Source organism: Lolium rigidum, chromosome 4 (genome assembly GCF_022539505.1).
Source record: "Lolium rigidum isolate FL_2022 chromosome 4, APGP_CSIRO_Lrig_0.1, whole genome shotgun sequence".
In the NCBI taxonomy this organism is placed as follows: Eukaryota; Viridiplantae; Streptophyta; class Magnoliopsida; order Poales; family Poaceae; genus Lolium; species Lolium rigidum.
In genome coordinates, this window is record NC_061511.1 from 18,416,938 (window position 1) to 18,435,919 (window position 18,982).

Here is an 18,982-nt window from a genome sequence, read left to right on the forward strand (position 1 = left end):
TTCTTTTAGAGCTGAAATACAGAATTAGACCACAGCACAACAACAGATTATTATTCTTGTTGTTATTATACCTGATCTAGAAACATAGTGATATGTTGCAATGGACAACAAAGGTACGAAGTCTGATATTTCAAAACTTGCCACAAGGCATTTCAGGAGAGACACGGCAGAGTAGGCGAGTAGCCAACAAAATTCAAATCCCTTAATGCTAAGAACGCGGCTTAGGTCCATCGTATTGGGTTATCTAGGTCCTCTATGATTGCCGTGTTTGATTCTCAAAAGGAAAAAAGAAAAAGGATTGCCGTGTTTGTTTGGCAGTGTTAGCCGTTCATGTCAATTGTCATGCTCGGCAACTTGGTTCATCTTGCTCTCACCAACAGAAAGTGTAGGGATGGGAAGAGTCTGTCTGTCGTAGCTCAGCAAGTTTGTGTACATGCGATGTCAGTTGTAAGTCAAATAGTGTACGGTGGTGCGCGATGCAAGTTAACAGAACAAGAACTCAGCCGTTCTTCTATTACTTCCTCTGTTTAATGAAATTTATCTTACACTTATGTAAATTAGATATATCTAGTCACTAAATAGTATCTAGATACATCCAAATTTTAACAAGTTTTTAACATGTTTCATGGGGCAGAGGGAAGTACTTGGAATACAGACTTTGGAGTGGGAACACATAGTGGTTTATTACAATGACAAGAACTCGGCCCTTTTTCTACCAACAGATTAGTAAAGGAAATGACATAATGCTTGTCATCGAAACATAGTGGTTTGTTACAATGCATGGCAACTTGGCAAGATATGATGCCTAATATGAACTTGCATTTCAGTAGTTACACTATGGTCAGGAATTTAATTTGGCTCCCGAATGCATATGCTCCCTCCATCCAAACAAATGAGACGGTAAGTACTAACTTCAAAATTGTGCAAGAATCTTTGAAGATGTCTGTCTTCCATAGGATCATGGGTGGTGAACTGCTGATCCTCTGGTACCTCAGCCACCACCACATCCTTTGCCTTACGGAAAGCCTCTCTCTCAATATCGTTCATCAGGTTGCTTTGTTCCTCGCCGTACTGGACCATGTATTTAGCGATGGTGGCGTTGCAGCTCATGGACAAATAGCAATTTTTGCAAAATTAAGTACTAGCTTCTTGTGTCATAAAGCATCTAACTCTAGAAGAACATTTAGTTACGCTCAACAATTGGCGTGATAATAGAGGTCGCTGATCCGGGACAACCAAGGAGATAAATTATTATAATGTTTAAAAAAACTGCAACACCCTCACTATAGATTCACCCATGATACAAATCAAGATATGCACACATTTTGAGTGTTTACAATGATGGATCTCTAGAGTAGTTAGAAGGGGCGAAGTTAGTAATTGGATGGTAGAAGGGGTGGCTTCTCTGATTCTGTTGGTTCTGACTTCTGAGTTATAGATCTAAAATCAAATGTAGTAATGGAAGTGCTCAGCTGCATCATACACGCATGAGATAAGATGAGATGAAACCATGAGATAAGATGACATGAAATGATCAATAAATTTTCTGCATAAGTTTTGGCTGGATAAAAGGGGGAATTACACGATTTCATTATCAAAAAGAACACATATATATCACTACATTAAATAACAGATAGTAATTACCCAATTTGAGGCTTTCTATTCATACTCTCAAAGTTCAGAATTCAGAACCCAGCCTAACTTAGAGTGCAACAAAAATTCAGAAACAATTAGTACTGAACTTTTGTGGACATGCTTTGCCAGCCTGCAAGGATTCAGATTATGCTTCCCTTCTGAGTAGTTCTTAAAAGCTTCAGGTAGGAATATCAGGGGGGGGGGGGGGGGGACTCCTGCTCAATTTTCCATCACACCGGTTCGTCCATCATCCACATGTGTAGAAAAGAACTATAGTTCTACATTTGTTATTCATAACACGGTGAGGACATGACGAAACTCCTCTCTGTCAAGGTTCATTTTCGCAAACAATCGCATCTCCTCAAGACAGTACCGATCACCCTCGGTTGGAAGAACGAACTCTTCGCTGCTACCAGCCTTGCTGACCGAATAGAAACGTTCGGTGTTCAGATCTTCCTTCATCCCTGCCACAGGATCTACTACCATACGTTCAAGCACAATAGCATTCTCAAGGATGTAGAACGCCAGCTCGGCTAGCCCTGATACATCAGAAAATCCAGAAATGTAGACACTCTTGAGGTGACGATGCAGAGGCCCTTGCGCCGCTGTCACCATCCTCAGATTAGAAGAGCAATGTCCATAATGATCCATCTGCACGTGCATATTCGTTAATTTCAATGTTTATCTTTGTTCGAGCTGAGAAAACAATCAGAAAAATACCATTATTAAAAATGAAGCGCTTACATGCAGTTCTAGTTCTTCTAAAAGAGGTGCTAACTCCAAGAGATTAACAAACCCCATAACCCAACTATCATCATCTGGATACAGAGAGATATTAAGGTTCATGTTCAGATGCCTCAAACAGATGAAGCTATCACGTGTGTTACTGAATCTTTGCACCTGCAACAGAAATAATGCATGGCCATGAAAGAAATATTTAATTTGAGACCGATCATGATGGAAAGTCAACAAGCACCTAAATGTGAATATCAGGACGGCAAAATTAAAGAATGAAATAAGGCACTTGCTTCAAGAGCAAACCTGAGAAGAAGTCAAAAGTAGAAGTAGTGTGTCCATATGAGGAAGAGCAGCTGGAAGCTCAGTGAAGATATCATCCAAAACATCATCATAACCATTGAGCACTCTTAGGTTAGACACAAAAATTGCCTCTGACAACTTTGAGGATTCACTGAGCACAGTATGCATGAGACTGTCGTCGAACTCAAATTTGGTAAGATTCGGAGCATGCAACTCTAACATTTTCATGCCACAATAGCGCACACGCAGGTACTGCAACTGGGACAGCTCCTGTGGTACGCATAAACTTGACAAGTCTGAGCACATCTCAATGCTTAAACTCTCGAGAAGAGCACAACTTAGCAACAGGAGCTGGAGATCACCACCATTGATAGACACCATCTTTAGTGTGAGTTTCTTAAGGTTTGTGATACCACAGAAACTGGGGGGCAGCTTTAAAAATATATAGCCGAGATCAAGAGACATGATACAAGAGCCATTTGGGCCACTGAGATCACAGAGCGGAAAAACGTACTTGTCAAATCCAGAGTCACAGCTAGACCCATCGGACGTGAAATCAAGAGCAATATGTTTGGCCCTTGACGTGATGGAAAAGCTAACCCATCTGTCAATGTAATGCTTATGCTCCCTGCGAAGACCAAATTTGATAACAAATTTATCCAATGTAGTGGAAGTTGACCACAATGGGCGCAATACACTGTCCACATTGTCGATGAATTTCCTGTTGAGCAATTCCAGCTTCTTGGCGTGCATGTTCAACAGCTCACCAACTGTCATGGATTTGTCAATATCCATGGCCGTATTTATACCAAAGGTGTCTTTGGTGAAGACCAGGTCTGGGTGGCATATCCTTAGCCGTCTCCATTGACGAGAAAGTATGCTCATCCGCACGAATTGCTTGATAGATAACCAAGACAGTATGTCACGTAGAATGTCCTGTAATGAGAACCAGGAGTCAAGTTGTGGCACGAGTGATCAACAGTCATGCTCCTTCCAAAAACCATGATCTTTAGAAGAGTGGATAATCGATATCAATAAGGCATGTCGATCCTTACAGGGGGTAGAAGTTGAAGCTGCATTGGTTCTGCTAAATTCGGTTTCACCACCCTACTGAAAGCATCGCCCTTGTTTGAATGTTCTTGACTGCATTGTTTGTCCATCAGATTAGCCCTGATAGATAGACAGAGGTATTTATGTGTCAGTGAAGAAGTACAAAGTAGATGAAGCATAATTATATTTTGAGCAATTCATGAAGCAAACAAACAAACAAGCAGATAAGCTGAATCTGGCAACAAATCTGTATAGGCCTGCAAGTTACTAGTTTGGACTGGTGGAGCAGCGACCAGGTGAAAAAAATATTGAAATTTTGCAACAGGAATCGCTAGAAATTTTGCAACAGGGGTCGCTTGGATGGGGATTGGAATTCGATCGAGCTATGTATGACAGGGGATTGGAAATAACGTACTTAGGGATGGAGGCATGGTGGGGGAGCACAAAGGAGGAGCGGCGCCGAGCTGACATGCCAAAGGAAGGAATGGACAGCACCGGTGAAGCTCACTGCTGCGCCACTGATCACCTGGATCGGAACTCACTGCCGCACTAACCCTAACAATTCTTGCTCCAAAGGGGGTTGATAGATCGGGCAGAAGAAGGGAGAGAGGCTGATCTGAACCGCACGTTTCATATCCAACATGGGTTAACATTTTCTCTACCAACTAGTATTAATTCTCCTCTAAAATAGAAAAAAAATTCTGGTTCATTCTTCTTTCCAGTTCATAAAATTTTACACTTTTTATTAGAAGAAATTCAGACATTTGACTTTGTGCCGCGCTTTCCCTACACCTACTCCTCCTCACCTTGTCGCCCCCTCTTTGCACTACACCGTCATCGCACCTTCTCTAAGATCATTGGGGCGCAAACGAACCCCCATCAGGCATATCTTTAGGCAGCACGTGAAGCTCGCCGCCACCAGTCGGCATTACTGATCAGCCACACTTCTTCCTTCCGCCCCTTCAGCCTTCCATGCACTACATAATCCTATAGTCCTATTATTCGTTTAATTTTTGTATAAATTGTTGAAATAACAAAATCCATGAAAAAAACAAAATGAGGACGACGACTACCTACCAATCAAGAAAGAGCAAGTGATTGCACAGTAGGTTGCGACCGTATTAGAGGCAATTGATGGGAATAGATCAAGATCAATGAGAACATCTCAATAGCATGCACGTTTTTTTTTCCGCGTATTATAGACAATAATTCCGTTCATAGTACAAAATCCCAAGGAACAGAACATACCATCGGTTCATTACTAACTGATTTTGTTCATAGTACCAAAGCAAAAAAATAACAGTCGCAGATTGTACATAAAGTGCAGTTGCAGCAACAACTGGATTTGGTACACCTACTACTTGTGTCTCAAACCATTCAGCTTGCACATGCCACCATCTGAATTGCTTAAGTGCTCCCTCCATCAATAAGAGAATGTCTTAAATTTGTCTAAAGTTGAATGTATGTAGACACTATTTAGTGTATAGATGCATCTAAATTTAGACAAATCTAAGACATCCTTGTATGGATGGAGGGAGTATCATTATACGAAGCATCTACTGACCTGCATTCTAAATACATTTATGGCTTCTGCTTCTCTCCCTCTTTTTTATCTATACATCAGATGATAGAACTAAACAGATGATATGATTTCGCATCATACTAGTGCAGGTTTTTTCTACTAAGTTATTACTAGGCTGGAGGAGAGGAGCACAAGCCCCTACATATGATTTTGCAACATGGAGCCCCAGATCGGGATTGGAATTGGCCCCGTACAGGATAGTTGTGGGAGAGACTTGTATATGATCTCTCCATTAGGTGGGATCATAAGATCAATTCACAGAAAACATTTTTTTTGAAAATGCGAAAAAATCTGAAAATTGTACACAACATGCCTATGGGTTGTATCTACAACTCTTAAAAAATTCAGTTCAAAATTTAATCTGCACTTGGAGAACAAAAAAGACAAATTCTACTGTGAATAGTGTCAGATCTGGTTGAATAGTATTTCAAACTATTCACACCCAAATTTATCTTTTTTTGGCTCTCTAAGTGTATGTCGAATTTGAAGCTACAAATTTTTGGCGTTGCATATATAACACAGATGTGTGTTGTCATTTTTTTCAGAATATTTGAACGTGTGTTGTCTTTTCAAAATAATTGTTCTCTAAAACCTGATCCTACCCAAGTCTTCCCCTTGTCACTGGAAACACATTTCTTTGAGAGGAAATGGCAGAATCGTAGCACAAATACACAAATCTACACAAAAAATCACCGGATATATTGCGAATGCTTAAATATTTCCCCAAATCAAGGACTTCCTCAAATAGCAAATCACAAGATACCTGAGGACCTCGCAGGAGGAGGAAGCACGCGGAACAGGCTATACGGGGGGTGAGAGGGGATTAGGAAGGGAGGAACGCGCCGTAGCCCTGGCCAACCGCCGGGACATTCGTCGCCTGGACCGGAGCTCGCCGCCGCCGTAACCCTGGCTCACGGCACGGGGGGAGGGAGCAGCAGTTCTTGGGGAGGAGGATGGAAATAAGATCTTTGGGTGGTCTTGCGACCGCACAGATCGATCTGGACCGCAGGTCTAGCATCCAACGTGCTAGTTTTCCTACGGTATTTTCCACGGCACCTTGAGCCATTTTTTATGTCTATCATCGCCTCAAGTTTTCTTATTTGCATTTACTTGTATAGTAGGCTATAATTGCACATTGTTGTCAAGAAAATGTTTAGACAGCGAAAAGATTATCCTTCGCAATTGCACCCAAAATATGCAAAGCTCATATCACATTCTCCCTTCTAGTCTTCCCTCTATTTTCTTCTCAAATTTCTCCTTCAAAAATATGCCAAAGCCCGTATCACACTGTAAGCATTCATGCCAGTCAAGTCGGCTGTCTTCTTTTTATACCAGCTCTTGAAATACAGATTAATAAAGGAGATGGTATTATACTTGCCATCGAAAAACAGTGTTCTATTACAATGTATAGTAAGATACAAAGTCCGACATAGACTTGCATTCCAGCAGGTACACAAGGGGGAGCAAACAAAATTCAAATGTGATGGTAACCCCCTGAAAACTAACGAAGCAAAATTGTGCATATGTCTGCCTTCCATAGAACATAGGGTCATCGGCGCTTGTCCTCCAATACTTCAGCAACCACCACATCCTTTGTCATGCAGTACATCTCGTTGGCAGGACTACCCGATCAGGTTGCTACAACGTACTGGACGTACACCATGCATTCAGCGACGACGACGCTTGCTGCTCATAGACAAATACGTGTGTTTAAGATGGGGCATCTATAAAGCATTTATACTTCTCCCAAAGAACATCTAGTTATGCTCAACAATTGGTATGACAATATCAATTATTTTTGCTTACGAGACAACCAAGGAGATAACAACTAGCTCACTAGAACTTTTTAATCAGCAAAGAAAGAAAGACATACCTTATTTTCTTGTTTGGTGCAAGCATGCCACGTTTTTCAATGCTCTTATAGCGATCCCTCGCTAGATTACAGCACCCCTGCATATAACATTTAGCAGTTAGCTCCTGCATGATTCTAGACAGCACAGAAACAAAATAGATGTTACCTTCAGCTGTCTAAGAGAACCACTAATCTCCTCTGTCAACAGAACTTGAACTGGAGCTGGTTCAAATCTGTTAGATTCAGATTTTGAAATTAGTATCAGAATATCAAATGGCAAGTACAAAATCTCACCACGTACATTACTTGAATGTATAAATATAGCCCAAACATAATAATTAACACCGTCATCAAATTTTATATACTCCCTCCGATCCAAATTATTTGATTCCACTTTGTCTAGATACGCATGCATATAGTCTAGAAACTTAACTAGATACATACGAATCTAGACAAGGTGGAGTCAATTAATATGAATCAGAGGGAGTAGCATAAAATGGGTAATTGATTAAAAAAAACTCAGTGAACAGATTAACTTCATATTTAAACTTCCACCAAATAAAAAAAAAATCATAACAATGATAAGATTCATGAAAATAAGCAACATTAAAATATGCAGACCAGATTTGCTATGATAAATCAGCAGCTGTTCGGAAAATACAGCATAATAATTCTCAAAGAGAGCTTCCATGAATGACAATTGCATGACCTTCAAGAAGGAAAAATGAACTAGTGCTGGTCTTTTAGAAACATCCATCAACTAACTTAAACGTGACCTCATACATCACTGTTGGGGAACATTACTGTAAACAAGTGTGAGCCAACTAAATTCATGTTAGGAACATACTTGTGTCTGCCCAGACGGCGTGGGGCTGACTTAAGTCTTTCCTCCTTAGCGAGGGTTCGCCGCGTGTGCATTTTCTCCTTTTCCTCATCCTCTTTAGCTATCTCAGCTATTATATTAGGCAAGCTGCAAAAAATAGCAAAAATAATGTAACCAGACAACTAAGATTGGACCATTCTTGGGAGGTTGATACTATAAGAATGTGAAACCTACCTGTCAATTTGCTTCGAAAGAACTTCTAATTTCTTTGCATCTGCTTCTGTCTTCAACCTCTCCTTACGACGAGCTCTTTTGTTCAGTTCTACTCTTGTAACTCTTTTTGTTTTGGTCTTCCTGAAAAATAATAAATTATACCAATAAAACGTATTAGCATCTGCAAAGATATATCTGGCAACGACAGTGACTCCTATAATATTTTACAAGTTGACACAAAAACCTTCAAATTGAAGGGTAAAAAGGGGAGCTTATTTTCAAAAGAACAAAACCCTTACAAACTGCTCTTGAGAGGTTCTAAAGATGCAAAGCTAAAATTCACATGGACATTATCAGAAACACTGCAAATGTGTATTCATCTAGGTGCTCTAAACAGATATCCAGCATCATACTCTGCTAGCTGTTTAATGGTATCAGAGGAAAAATAACACAAAGCTTAGCACCATGAATGAATGTGTGACAGTAAACTTAAGTCATCATTAACATGTACTAACCACAAAGGCCTTGAAAATAAAAGCATCATGTACTAAAGCCAAAACAGTACAGCGTTACGCATAACAACTATAGATTTGACATAGCCGAGTTTACCTCTCCCCAGCAAGAGCATCAGCATCCTGATCTCCGTCGCCTTCTGCAGCAACTCCATCTCCATCACCTTCTGCAGCATCTCCATCGCCATCATCAGCAGCATCAAGGAAAAATTTCTGCAGGCCAGATGAAAGAAAAAAGATAGTTACTAAATGTAATGTAAAATCACACACACACACAAGCCACTAGCACAGGGCCATACTATATTATTTCGACACTAGTAATAAAAAAGAACAGTACTACATTATTTCAAAACTAAGAAGTCAACAACAGACAGATACTCCGAAAAATTCACATTACATTGCTTACATTACTCTTCAGAACCATACTATATTATTTCATTCTTGTACATCTGGTTTTGAGCATTTCAGGTTCAAGAATGAACCAAATGAACCAAACTAGTTAAAAACTTAAAATACACATTCAATAACAAAATTCACATTACATTGCTTAAATTACTCTTCATAGCCTAGATGGCAACAGCCTGGGTATGGACTACTTTGACAAACATATGGATAATCTTATACTTACAGAAATTCTAGAGAATAGAATGGAAAATCTCAGAATGAGAAATTATCATAGCACCTTTTAAAGAATAGATGAATAATCTCAGTCATTATAGTAATGCTGTCTGTACCTAAATGGTCATTCTCTTTGATAAATCCATCATTACAACGATTTTTTTATACTTGGTGCAAGGTAGACTTTCCAGAATACAACAGACATCTTCAATACAACCTAACTCTCTAAAAGGCATTTTCATACATAATGCATACCTTAGTACAATGTGTGAGGAGTATTTAAAAGCATAGTTCGGGATTCATATAGAAGGTTGGGATATTGTCCAAACTTAAATCATCTTCAGGACGGGCTATGTTTAAGACTCAGTATGAGTTGGTCATAGAACTTACGTCTTCTTCAGCGACTGCTTCACCAAGAACAGTGAGTGGCACTGGTTTGGGGCCTAACTCTTTCGTGTAGATCTTACGCATTTCATCAGCAACAGCTTGAGCAAGAGAGTCCTGCAGAGGCCAACAAAATAAACATCAGTAAGAGAATATGTTTATCAAATGCACCAAGATGTCCAACAGCCAAAGCTCTAGAGATTACTAACTGGATAAAGCTCCAAATATCTTAAAACTTAGAACATATCTTGAAGCACATACCTGATGGTCTTCGAATTTAGGATTAAATGAACACCCTGGAGGCTCAACTTCAACCGCAGGAATAACAGATGTAGTAGATCTCTGCAAGCAGTTATCCATGATATTAATGGACTTTTAAGACCGACAAAAAATGGAACAGCTGCAGATTTTACCAATACAAACGTACATTTTTCATAAGCCTTTTCATCCCCTTCTTAGGCAAAGCATCTCCTTTACCATCTCCACCCCAGATGTCAAGGTTTGGCTCGGTTGAATCCTCCTCCTGCAAACCAAACAAATCCAGCAATCAGCAAGCTGGGCCTCAAAGAGAAAGGAAGACGCATACTTCTCCAACAGTTACATACCATGGGAACACTTTTGTCCTCCTTTGATTCCTTCAATTCCTTCTTCTTTGCGTGCTTCTTGAACTTCTTCTTATCCTTCTTTGACACCAAAGAAGACGGGACTGGCTGCACGTACTGGTTCCGCTTTAACACGCTCTCGTGGTAAAGAACCTTCTCCCTGCTCTTCTCAATCTTCCTTTTGACAGGAACATCTACAAGGAGCAACATACATTCAGCACCACACACCACTGGGTGCATTAGCAGGATAATCACAGTAAAATACATGTGCAGCAACAGAAAAATTGATTCAGACAAACTTAATTCAGTAGTTCCAACACACCATGCAGCCTTTGAGCCCCAACAGGAAACTAGGTAACAATTCCATTATGGACATATGAGAACCTGGTGGCCTTGATATCGAAATGAGCAGATACAACATCAGGGCACTATATTAATATACAATATGGTCAGCAAATTCATGTCACTGCATTCTAAAGATACAAATTTTACCCTCGAATTCGGCCTAAAGCGTCAATCCTAGCTAGACCACCAAACATCAAGAAATTTCAAGTCTTTGTACCAACACGTTCCCGGCTCCGAAGACTAACCAACGGCGGACGCAGAGGACAAGAGAGCGGTGGGCGGACCTTGGGGTGCCGGGTCGGCGGCGGCGGAGGAAGTGGACGCAGAGGCAGAGGCAGAGGCGGGCTTGTCGACGAAGAAGAGGGAGTCGGACGGGAGGGAGGGGATGGCGGCGGCGCCGGCGTGGGCGTCGCGCGTCTGCTTCTCGTAGAACTCGTCGATGTCGTCGGTCCGGATGTTGGCGCGCCACGCCTTCTTCCCCTTCCGCGAGCCCTTGGCCGCCTTCCCCATCGCCGCCGGTTGCGGTTGCTCGCTCGCTCGCGCCGCCGGCCGCCTCGGGGGGGAAGCGGGGAGGGTTTTGGGAGGGAAGGGGCGAGTGTTAGGGTTTGTGGCCTTGGTCGGGCTGGGCGTACTTGCAGGGGAACTGGTGGACTGACATGTGGGGTCCGTCCCTCTGTGGGCCCACCGAGGATGACGTTGGTGCAAACGGCAAGTTAATTTTCGTTCACGTGGTGGATAAACAGAATGAAAATAATTTTGTTCTAGAGCATATAATGTCACTAGTAAAGGTGCACGTGCGACACGCACGTACTATAATCTATGACAAAATAATTTTATCTTGCTGTTTTTAAGAGCCACTTCAAACTTGTCTAATTGCCTCATATTCAAGTTTCATTTTAAACATATAGTAAACGTGTACGTGCCACGCACGTGTAATATAGGACATATATCAACAATTCATGAAAATGGTGGCATGAGGAGCATTGCTTGCTATATAGTATATCTATTAATTTATTCTGGCTTTAAAAGAAAATATTCGCACCAAGTAAATCACCGTTTGATCTAGAAAAAAGATACAGTACTACCAACCTCGATGAAAATCAATACTGATTAAAAAACCTAAATAATTCCATCAACCAATTCAGACTACTTATTAATTCTTTGCTGATCCAAACCAAGTGATAGAAAACCTGGGTATGCAAGTATACCAGATTGACACACAAATTTATCTTTACCCGCTAAGAAAAGTACACCGATAAGCTAGATACAGGGCTGCATCAGCAATATGCTGGGAATCTAAAGCAAGAAAATGGTAAACTTATTACAGCAGCGATTACATAACCCAACCACATCTGTTTCTTGTAGCGTGCATCTCGTTTAGCCACCACCATATCCACAAAAGGCGCATCTCCTTTCAACAAACCTTAGTAGGAAGGTCATGTCAATCGCTCCACCAATTATTTTTTGGCGGAGATCTGCAAGTTTACATTTGAATTTAGAATCTCTACTATATTATACTAACCAACAGGTGTGTTAATATTGCGGAAATTAGTGCTGTGTTATAAACAACTCACCCTGGAGAGGACGTGCTGCACCTTGAGCTGGGTTGAAGTTGAATACAACTTTTGTATGGTCTGATGTATTCAGATCACCTATTGTTCAGGCACACCCGAAGGCCGACAGCTCGAGATTATCACGCCCCTGCTCACTCCACTCAAAAAAAAATCACGCCTCTGCTCACCGCTCAGACTCAGCTATCATTCCTCTCATCCACTGCCTCCTCGCCGCCGGCGTGTTGACCCTGCCCCTCCCCTGCTGCGCGCTGCTCCGGCGAGGAGTGAACCCTCCCCTAACTCGTCGCAGCTTCCACGACGAATTCCCCCTCCCCTCCCTCCCCACGGATGCCCTCAACACTGCCTCCTTGCCGCCGGCGCTTGGACCCTCCCGCTCCCTGCTGCACGATGCTCCGGCGAGGACTGACCACCCCCTGCCTCCTCGCTGCTGCCGTGACGGCCGCGCTTCCCCGAAACAGGGCTCGACTTGGAGGGCTCTGCAGCTCCTACCTCCTTCCCATCCTCATCCTCCTGCCGGACAAGATGCTGATCGGAGCCAGCGCCGAGGATGCCCTGCTCCGGTGGGTTGGGCGTGTGGCGAGCCTCCAAGTGTGCCGCGAGCGATTCACCATAGACGCTCGACCTGTCACCCGTGCGCATCGAGACGCTGACCGTGTCATTCTCCTCCAAGACCGAAATTCTTAGGTACGTCTTATCTCTTAACTGTCTAGCCTGATGGTAGAATTTGTTTCATGTCCGGCAAAGGATTTTGGTGGAGGGATACCATAAGTTTCTTCGAGTTGTTACCTTTCAATTACATCAGGTAGCCCCAAACAAGTAGATCAAAGTTTCCGCTATGATTAAAATTCAATCATCCGAGTCCACATATTTTGGGTGTGGTTTGTCGTTGGTTGAGGGTGGCAATCCCACCATCCTTATCGAGGCAGGACTTAGGCATAGGTTCTGAACCGAATCTAGGTGGTGGTAGATCGGCAGATCCCACAGGGGATGGTGGCGCAAACATGGAAGACGATGAGGGTACAGCTTAAGTAAGTGTACCCCCATGCCATCCCTCCCCTGCTTCTCAATTGTATGTGTATACTTCATTTATGCAACGAAGTTATGATTTTAAATAATTCCAGCTATAGCTTTTGCATTGGAGCAGGGTATCATACTTTGAATGCTACTGAACCTTACTGCTTTTCCTGGTGGTGTATCTTAGGTTTGAGGATTACTTCTCCAATCGTGTCAAGCAGCTGGCATTCACTTATAATTTGTGCAATCAGTAAAGGATAGAATATATTTACTTCAAATATGTGTGTCAATATATGTGCTTTGTGCTGTAACTTTGCTGGCTCATGTTATGGTGATTATTGTGTGAGGCACATGCCATTATGTCAAATGGGCTGATCTATAAAAATACTGGAGTGCCCAGTTAACTTTGATCTTTTGTGCACCAGGATGTATTCGCACTTGCAATATTTTTAGTTTAGTTGACCTTGCCTTGTCATTTCATTAATGTTTTATTTTCTACAGTGTATAAAACTTGTTCATAATAATTTGACACGGTTGAAATTTAACAAGCCGATGGTCTTATTTTTGGCAGATACCAAAACTCAGTTTCTGGATGGGCGAGTTGTATTCACAAAGCAAGGAAAGCCTGTAATGCCACTAAAGGATCCAACATCTGATATGACTATCATTGCACTTAAAGGTTCTGTAGAGCATATATACTTGCTGAAATAAATTAAACAAGAGGCCCAAGAATATATTACCCGATATTTGGCTGAGTGAACCTGCCCCAGTAATATTGGATTGGGCGACAAGAATAGGTCTATTTCCTCCTGGTTTTGCTTGCATTTGCCATGCTTCATTTCTGTGCAACCAATCGGACTCATTGTCATCGCCCAGTTGAGATGCATAGTGCTGCACATGTGGCGCCATATCTGTAAGTATTTGTAGCTGCGAAATCAGCCTTTGAAATAACATATGGCACGTATATGTTGGAAGTATAGAAGACATGACCTTCTTCAGTAGCAATGTTCTCTATCTGTGTGACTCTAGATATTGTGGTGAACTGTGTAGAGCATGGTATGTTTTCCTCATTGTTAGCGGCGTATGGATGATTTTTAAGCTCCCGTAATTCACGTCGGCGTTTTAAGATCTCATCTTTATTATTTGCATACCGCTCCCTATCCCTCTGCCTTTTGAGCTCTTTAGAATCTGCATACACATCTCACTTTAGTATGTGACATAATAATGATGAGATTGCATCCCAAAATATGAACACATGAACATTGTGAGATTAGATTGTAGAGCATTTTTAATTGTTCAATTTAATAAAACATGGTGCAGACAAATATATTACCAGATAATCGGTTGTGTGAACCTGCCCCTGCAATATTGGACTGAGTGGTAACAACATGTATTTGTGCTCCTGGTTTTGGTTGCAGCTGGCATGCTTCATTTGTATGCAACCAAGCGGACTCATCGTCACCGCCCACCTGAGATGCATACTCGTGAACATGTGTCGCCATACCTGTAAGTAGTTGCACCTACAAATTTAGCATTTGTAACATGGCACATATATGTTGGAAGCATAGAACACATGACCTTCTTTAGTAGCCTGGGTGACTCCAGATATTCTGGTGGCCTGTGTAGAGCATGGTATGTTTTCATCATTAACAGCGGCGGTTGCCTGTTTTTTAAGATCCCGTAGTTCATGTCGGCGTTTTAAAATCTCATATTTTTTATTTGCATACCGCTCCCTATCCCTCTGCCTTTTGACCTCTTTAGAATCTGCATACACATGAGAAGTTAGTATGTGAGATAATAACGAATGTGAAATAATAACGATGTTACTGAATATTGCGCGTTCTGTCAGCTACCTTGACTTTGCCCGTTGGTTATATCTTGGAATGGAGCCCGTGAGGAAGATGCCATACCAAATTTAGGTTCCTCTACCCTTTAAAATTAAGAGGCATTAAAACTGCCTGCCAGCAAATTGTAATAGTATCAATGAATAATTGTGAAATACTGTATCTTTAGCTATAATTTATATTTGCATATAGGTAACTGATTGACATCAGTCACCATTACATATCCATATGGCATTTTCTGGTTATTGATACAAGCAATGACACCCAAGTATGGTTAACTTTAGTTTGAACATACTCTGTGGTTTTGATCGCCAGGAGTAAGATGACATCAATTGGCCACCCCGCAAGGATATAGTTAGGGTTCCAGGATTTTGTGGAAATATCACGTTACCAGTATATTTTCAGCAGGTAAGAGTGAGTTCAGTCTGTATTTAGCTTGATTTTCATGAAATGCTGTTAGGTTACCCCTCGTTGGTGAGGATTACACCTGTCATCTAATTATGTTAGCTTTGTTTCTTTTTGTATTATTGTAAATTTAGATCTGGCTATATCTAGATTTTATATAATCACCTAGCCTAATAAAACTTCAGTTGGATGCCTATTTTATTGTCAGCTTTGACAAGCAACTGTTGGGTATTATATATTTTGATAGGAATTAACATGAAAGAAAGCTACGTGGCATTTTGTAAAGGATTCCAATTGTTGCGACATTAAGTTTTTATTTAGAATTTGTTAAGCAGAGGCATATAGATTAATATTTGTTAATGTGACCTGCAAAACCTAAATTGCATATATACCTTCCAGGGGTAGAGTTCCTTTTCTTTTATATGATAGTGATCATTTCTTCCAGGAATATAACCTAACAATCCAGGAATACACTCATTTTTGCTACTTGCGCAAAGGAGGTAGTTACAAATGCAAAGGTCAATGTAGTGTTGTCCGACAAGGCAGATGCTGAAACATGTAGACAGCGAGCTTGCAAGATTAGAAAATGAACTGAAAGAGCCGGAGTCAGCCTCCTGCACAAGTCATGTTGAAGCTTTGAGAGAGAAGGATGCACAAATTAAAAAGGTAATTTCCCTCACCTGAAATTTTGATGCTCACCAAAGATCAATTCAATGGTGACAGCTTTCTCGATTTTTTCGGCAAATAAATATATGCATATAATTCAGTCAATTCAGCGGTGACAGCATGAGAACTTTCTTCAATTCAATCACATTGCGCGACTGCAGGACATCCAGGGAACTGCAGAAATTAAAAGGTGGTTTTGACTGTAATTTGGGTGACTTTCCTGCAGATGTTGTATCAAATTCTTGTAGAACCCAGCGTGAGTACATGGGTGACAATCAGGTAATCGATACCTAACACATTGATAAGTAATATTTAGTGGTAATGTACTCACTGAGTTCACATTATTGAGATCTGAAATTTTTATTTCCCATCATCTAGAGGGATGAGAAAGACATTCTTTCACAATATAAAGGGTTTCAGATTATAGTATGTTATACATATACTTGATAGATTAAGTGTATTAACCCATCCCAGTAATGGCAAGAGTAATTATTAAGACTGGATTACCAGTTGTCTCCCTTTGTGAAAAGGTAGAGGAATCGAGAATATGATGCAAAAAATAAAGATGAGATTTACTTTGATGCAAAAACTATATTGAAATCTTCTATATCCCGGTTAAGATATGGTACACATATTTTTGTTCACATCTTTGATGCTATCAATGCCCCCTAGATTCATTTGCAAATTATTGAATGGTTACTTGTGGTATGCTGAATGCTATAGATTTTGGTGGATAGTGATAATCTAATGTACGTGTATTGATATTTCCATGAAAGTTTAGAGTTGTCATGAATTGAGGTATGAACTGAGGTTCTTGCACTTTGTGATCAACCCTACTTGTTGTAAATATCCACATATCTATAGCATGAGCATGAAACAAATGTTTACAAATTTCAGATTTGTGGGAGATATGAAGCAACCAGGGGCTACCATGATAAATGTTTGTTGGACATTCAAATGAACCTGAATGATTCTTGCATATGATACCTGATGCTTGTTCTCTTTGCAGGGCCGATTTTGTGAAGAAACCCGAAGAAAGATGTGGAGTTCGTTTGGCATCCGTCTAGTGCAGCAGGGCGATAGTGCAGCAGGGCGACGACGGCGAGAGGACGGCGATTGGGCAGCAGTGTGACGACGGCGAGAGGACTGTGTCCTAGACGGCGATAGTGCAACAGGGCGACGACGACGAGAGGACGGCGATTGGGCAGCAGTGTGACGACGGCGAGAGGACTGTGTCGTGGACGGCGAGAGGACGGCGATTGGGCAGCAGTGTGACGACGGCGAGAGGACTGTGTCGTGGACGGCGATAGTGCGGCAGGGCGACGGCAGCGAGAGGACGGCGATACTGCTGCCGGGCGAGCACGGCAAGAGGAAAGCGTGCTGGATGTTGAGAACTGCTGTTGGGCGACAATGGCGGCGAGAAGTCGTGCTGGCGAGGGCAAGAGGACGGCGAGAGTCCTACTGCGGGGCGTCTGGAACGATTTTGATCAGCACGATCGATCTTATTATTTCGTGGAGCTGGAGACGGTTGTGGTCCGTCCGTCCGCTCCGTTAAAAGATGTGTGGGATTTGAGGCGTTGGATATATTGTTTCAAAGGCTCAGATTAGTTGGATGGGACGCTCTGGCTCTTTTAAAGTAGGGGAGATGTTATCTACCATACAGAGTGTGTAGAAAAATGGATTCGAGGATTTCTGACTTCTACAGTAGAGATAGAGATGTCTAATTAACCATGTCTTGGGTACAAATAAGCATGGGTGTTTAACCAAACAATTTTTTTATTAAAACACTCTCTAAGCACCTTGTATTGGTGGTGGCCCAAGCGTGTCACACACTAGAAAAACCACACATTATGAGCAATATAAGACCATCTCCACTCGAAACCGACATATGAGATCCAACGATTACTCGTATGGGAGGAGGGTTGCAATTTTTTTATTATAGGGGGGGTATGGACAGAGTCATGGCCTCCATTTTTGCTTTTTTGGCTCTTTAGGAGAAGAGAGAGAGAGACCATGTTGTGGTCTCGTAAATGTGTGGCATGTTTTCATTGGGTGTGGTGTCAGGCGGCGCCCTCGGTTGCCTCCCTATGGGCTAGGTTGGCCTGGGGGAGAAATTTATGCGCTACCGCAAAAGTTGTTTATACGGGACACGACTGGCGTGTTTTCTCTCCCCATAGCCCCTATTTTGGCTTTTTTCTGCCCTTGGGGGAGGGGGCGAGTGGAGATGCTCTAATGGTCATTCCGTCTAAGTACCAATACCTACGTCGTATTTTCTTTTTTCATCATGTAGTGAATGACAAGTGGAGGCCACCTTCACTTGATCATTGTTTTTCTTCCATCTATTCCAATGTGGCCGAGTTAAGAGGAAGCCGAGGCGTGTGACAGCCCTTAAATATAGTTGTTGTATTGGGAGGATGGCTAAGGCAAGTCGAGGCGTGCGACGCCGACCTTAAAGGCGAGACACCGACGGATGGCCATGGTATGGCAAAGGATGCAGCGATGAGAGAGATTGGAGAAGTGATGTTCAAGGCCGTGTGAAACTAGTGGTGTTGGTGGGAGATAGGGAGAGTGGAGCTCCTCCCAGTACCATTGGTAGTCGGAGCATAAAACTAGACATTTTAGCATCTTGAAGAAAAGTATACTTTTATGAGAGGCAGCCGCATGTCTCCACTCTAGAGAGAGAAAAAAACTAGCTGCTAGAAGAGCCATTGAAGACCATATGAGGTGTGCCCTCCCACCGGCATGCTTGTTTGTCTCTCAGAGATGCCATGGATCTTACTACGTCATACTTCTATGTAGGTTATAAGTTATATTGGCAATGATGG

General features: G+C 41.8%; 2 protein-coding genes and 2 long non-coding RNA genes across 5 annotated transcripts; 1 reads left to right on the forward strand and 3 right to left on the reverse strand.

Annotated features, from left to right (window-relative positions):
* Nucleotides 1-1,840: 1,840 nt before the first annotated feature.
* Nucleotides 1,841-3,540, reverse strand: LOC124708340. Its single transcript, XM_047240012.1, has 3 exons — nt 2,677-3,540; nt 2,380-2,535; nt 1,841-2,286 (listed from the first exon to the last, which is right to left on the reverse strand). Exons 1-3 carry the CDS (start codon nt 3,466-3,468, stop codon nt 1,927-1,929), a joined length of 1,308 nt encoding a protein of 435 aa, XP_047095968.1. The 5' UTR covers nt 3,469-3,540; the 3' UTR covers nt 1,841-1,926.
* Nucleotide 3,541: 1 nt separating this feature from the next.
* Nucleotides 3,542-6,210, reverse strand: LOC124708341. Of its 2 annotated transcripts, none has more exons than XR_007005109.1 (3): nt 6,069-6,210; nt 3,729-3,843; nt 3,542-3,609 (listed from the first exon to the last, which is right to left on the reverse strand). It is a non-coding gene; the product is annotated as an uncharacterized LOC124708341 (long non-coding RNA). The 2 variants fall into 2 exon arrangements; XR_007005110.1 differs by lacking the exon at nt 6,069-6,210 and adding an exon at nt 4,139-4,330.
* A 433-nt stretch (nt 6,211-6,643) lies between these two features.
* On the reverse strand, nt 6,644-11,164 carry LOC124708063 (ribosome biogenesis protein NOP53-like). The gene is made up of 11 exons (XM_047239751.1): nt 10,939-11,164; nt 10,313-10,503; nt 10,135-10,230; nt 9,969-10,049; nt 9,714-9,824; nt 8,803-8,918; nt 8,215-8,334; nt 8,005-8,127; nt 7,324-7,390; nt 7,179-7,255; nt 6,644-6,991 (listed from the first exon to the last, which is right to left on the reverse strand). The coding sequence occupies exons 1-11, from the start codon at nt 11,162-11,164 to the stop codon at nt 6,973-6,975; spliced, it is 1,227 nt and encodes a 408-aa protein (XP_047095707.1). The 3' UTR covers nt 6,644-6,972.
* Nucleotides 11,165-12,395: 1,231 nt separating this feature from the next.
* Nucleotides 12,396-16,031, forward strand: LOC124708103. The gene is made up of 5 exons (XR_007005045.1): nt 12,396-12,912; nt 13,814-14,155; nt 14,661-14,748; nt 15,402-15,494; nt 15,937-16,031. It is a non-coding gene; the product is annotated as an uncharacterized LOC124708103 (long non-coding RNA).
* Nucleotides 16,032-18,982: the final 2,951 nt, after the last annotated feature.

Excerpts from the sequence above, each read along its gene's own strand:
- LOC124708340 (XM_047240012.1), bottom strand. The coding sequence starts at position 3,468 with ATGGATATTGACAAATCCATGACAGTTGGTGAGCTGTTGAACATGCAC. Across the intron at positions 2,536-2,676 it reads TACTTTTGACTTCTTCTCAG|GTGCAAAGATTCAGTAACAC; the intron begins GTTTGCTCTTGA and ends TTTCTGTTGCAG. Across the intron at positions 2,287-2,379 it reads TAGAAGAACTAGAACTGCAT|ATGGATCATTATGGACATTG; the intron begins GTAAGCGCTTCA and ends ATGCACGTGCAG.
- LOC124708063 (XM_047239751.1), bottom strand. The coding sequence starts at position 11,164 with ATGGGGAAGGCGGCCAAGGGCTCGCGGAAGGGGAAGAAGGCGTGGCGC. Across the intron at positions 9,825-9,968 it reads CTAAATTCGAAGACCATCAG|GACTCTCTTGCTCAAGCTGT; the intron begins GTATGTGCTTCA and ends TGGCCTCTGCAG. Across the intron at positions 8,919-9,713 it reads AAGCAGTCGCTGAAGAAGAC|AAATTTTTCCTTGATGCTGC; the intron begins GTAAGTTCTATG and ends TCTGGCCTGCAG.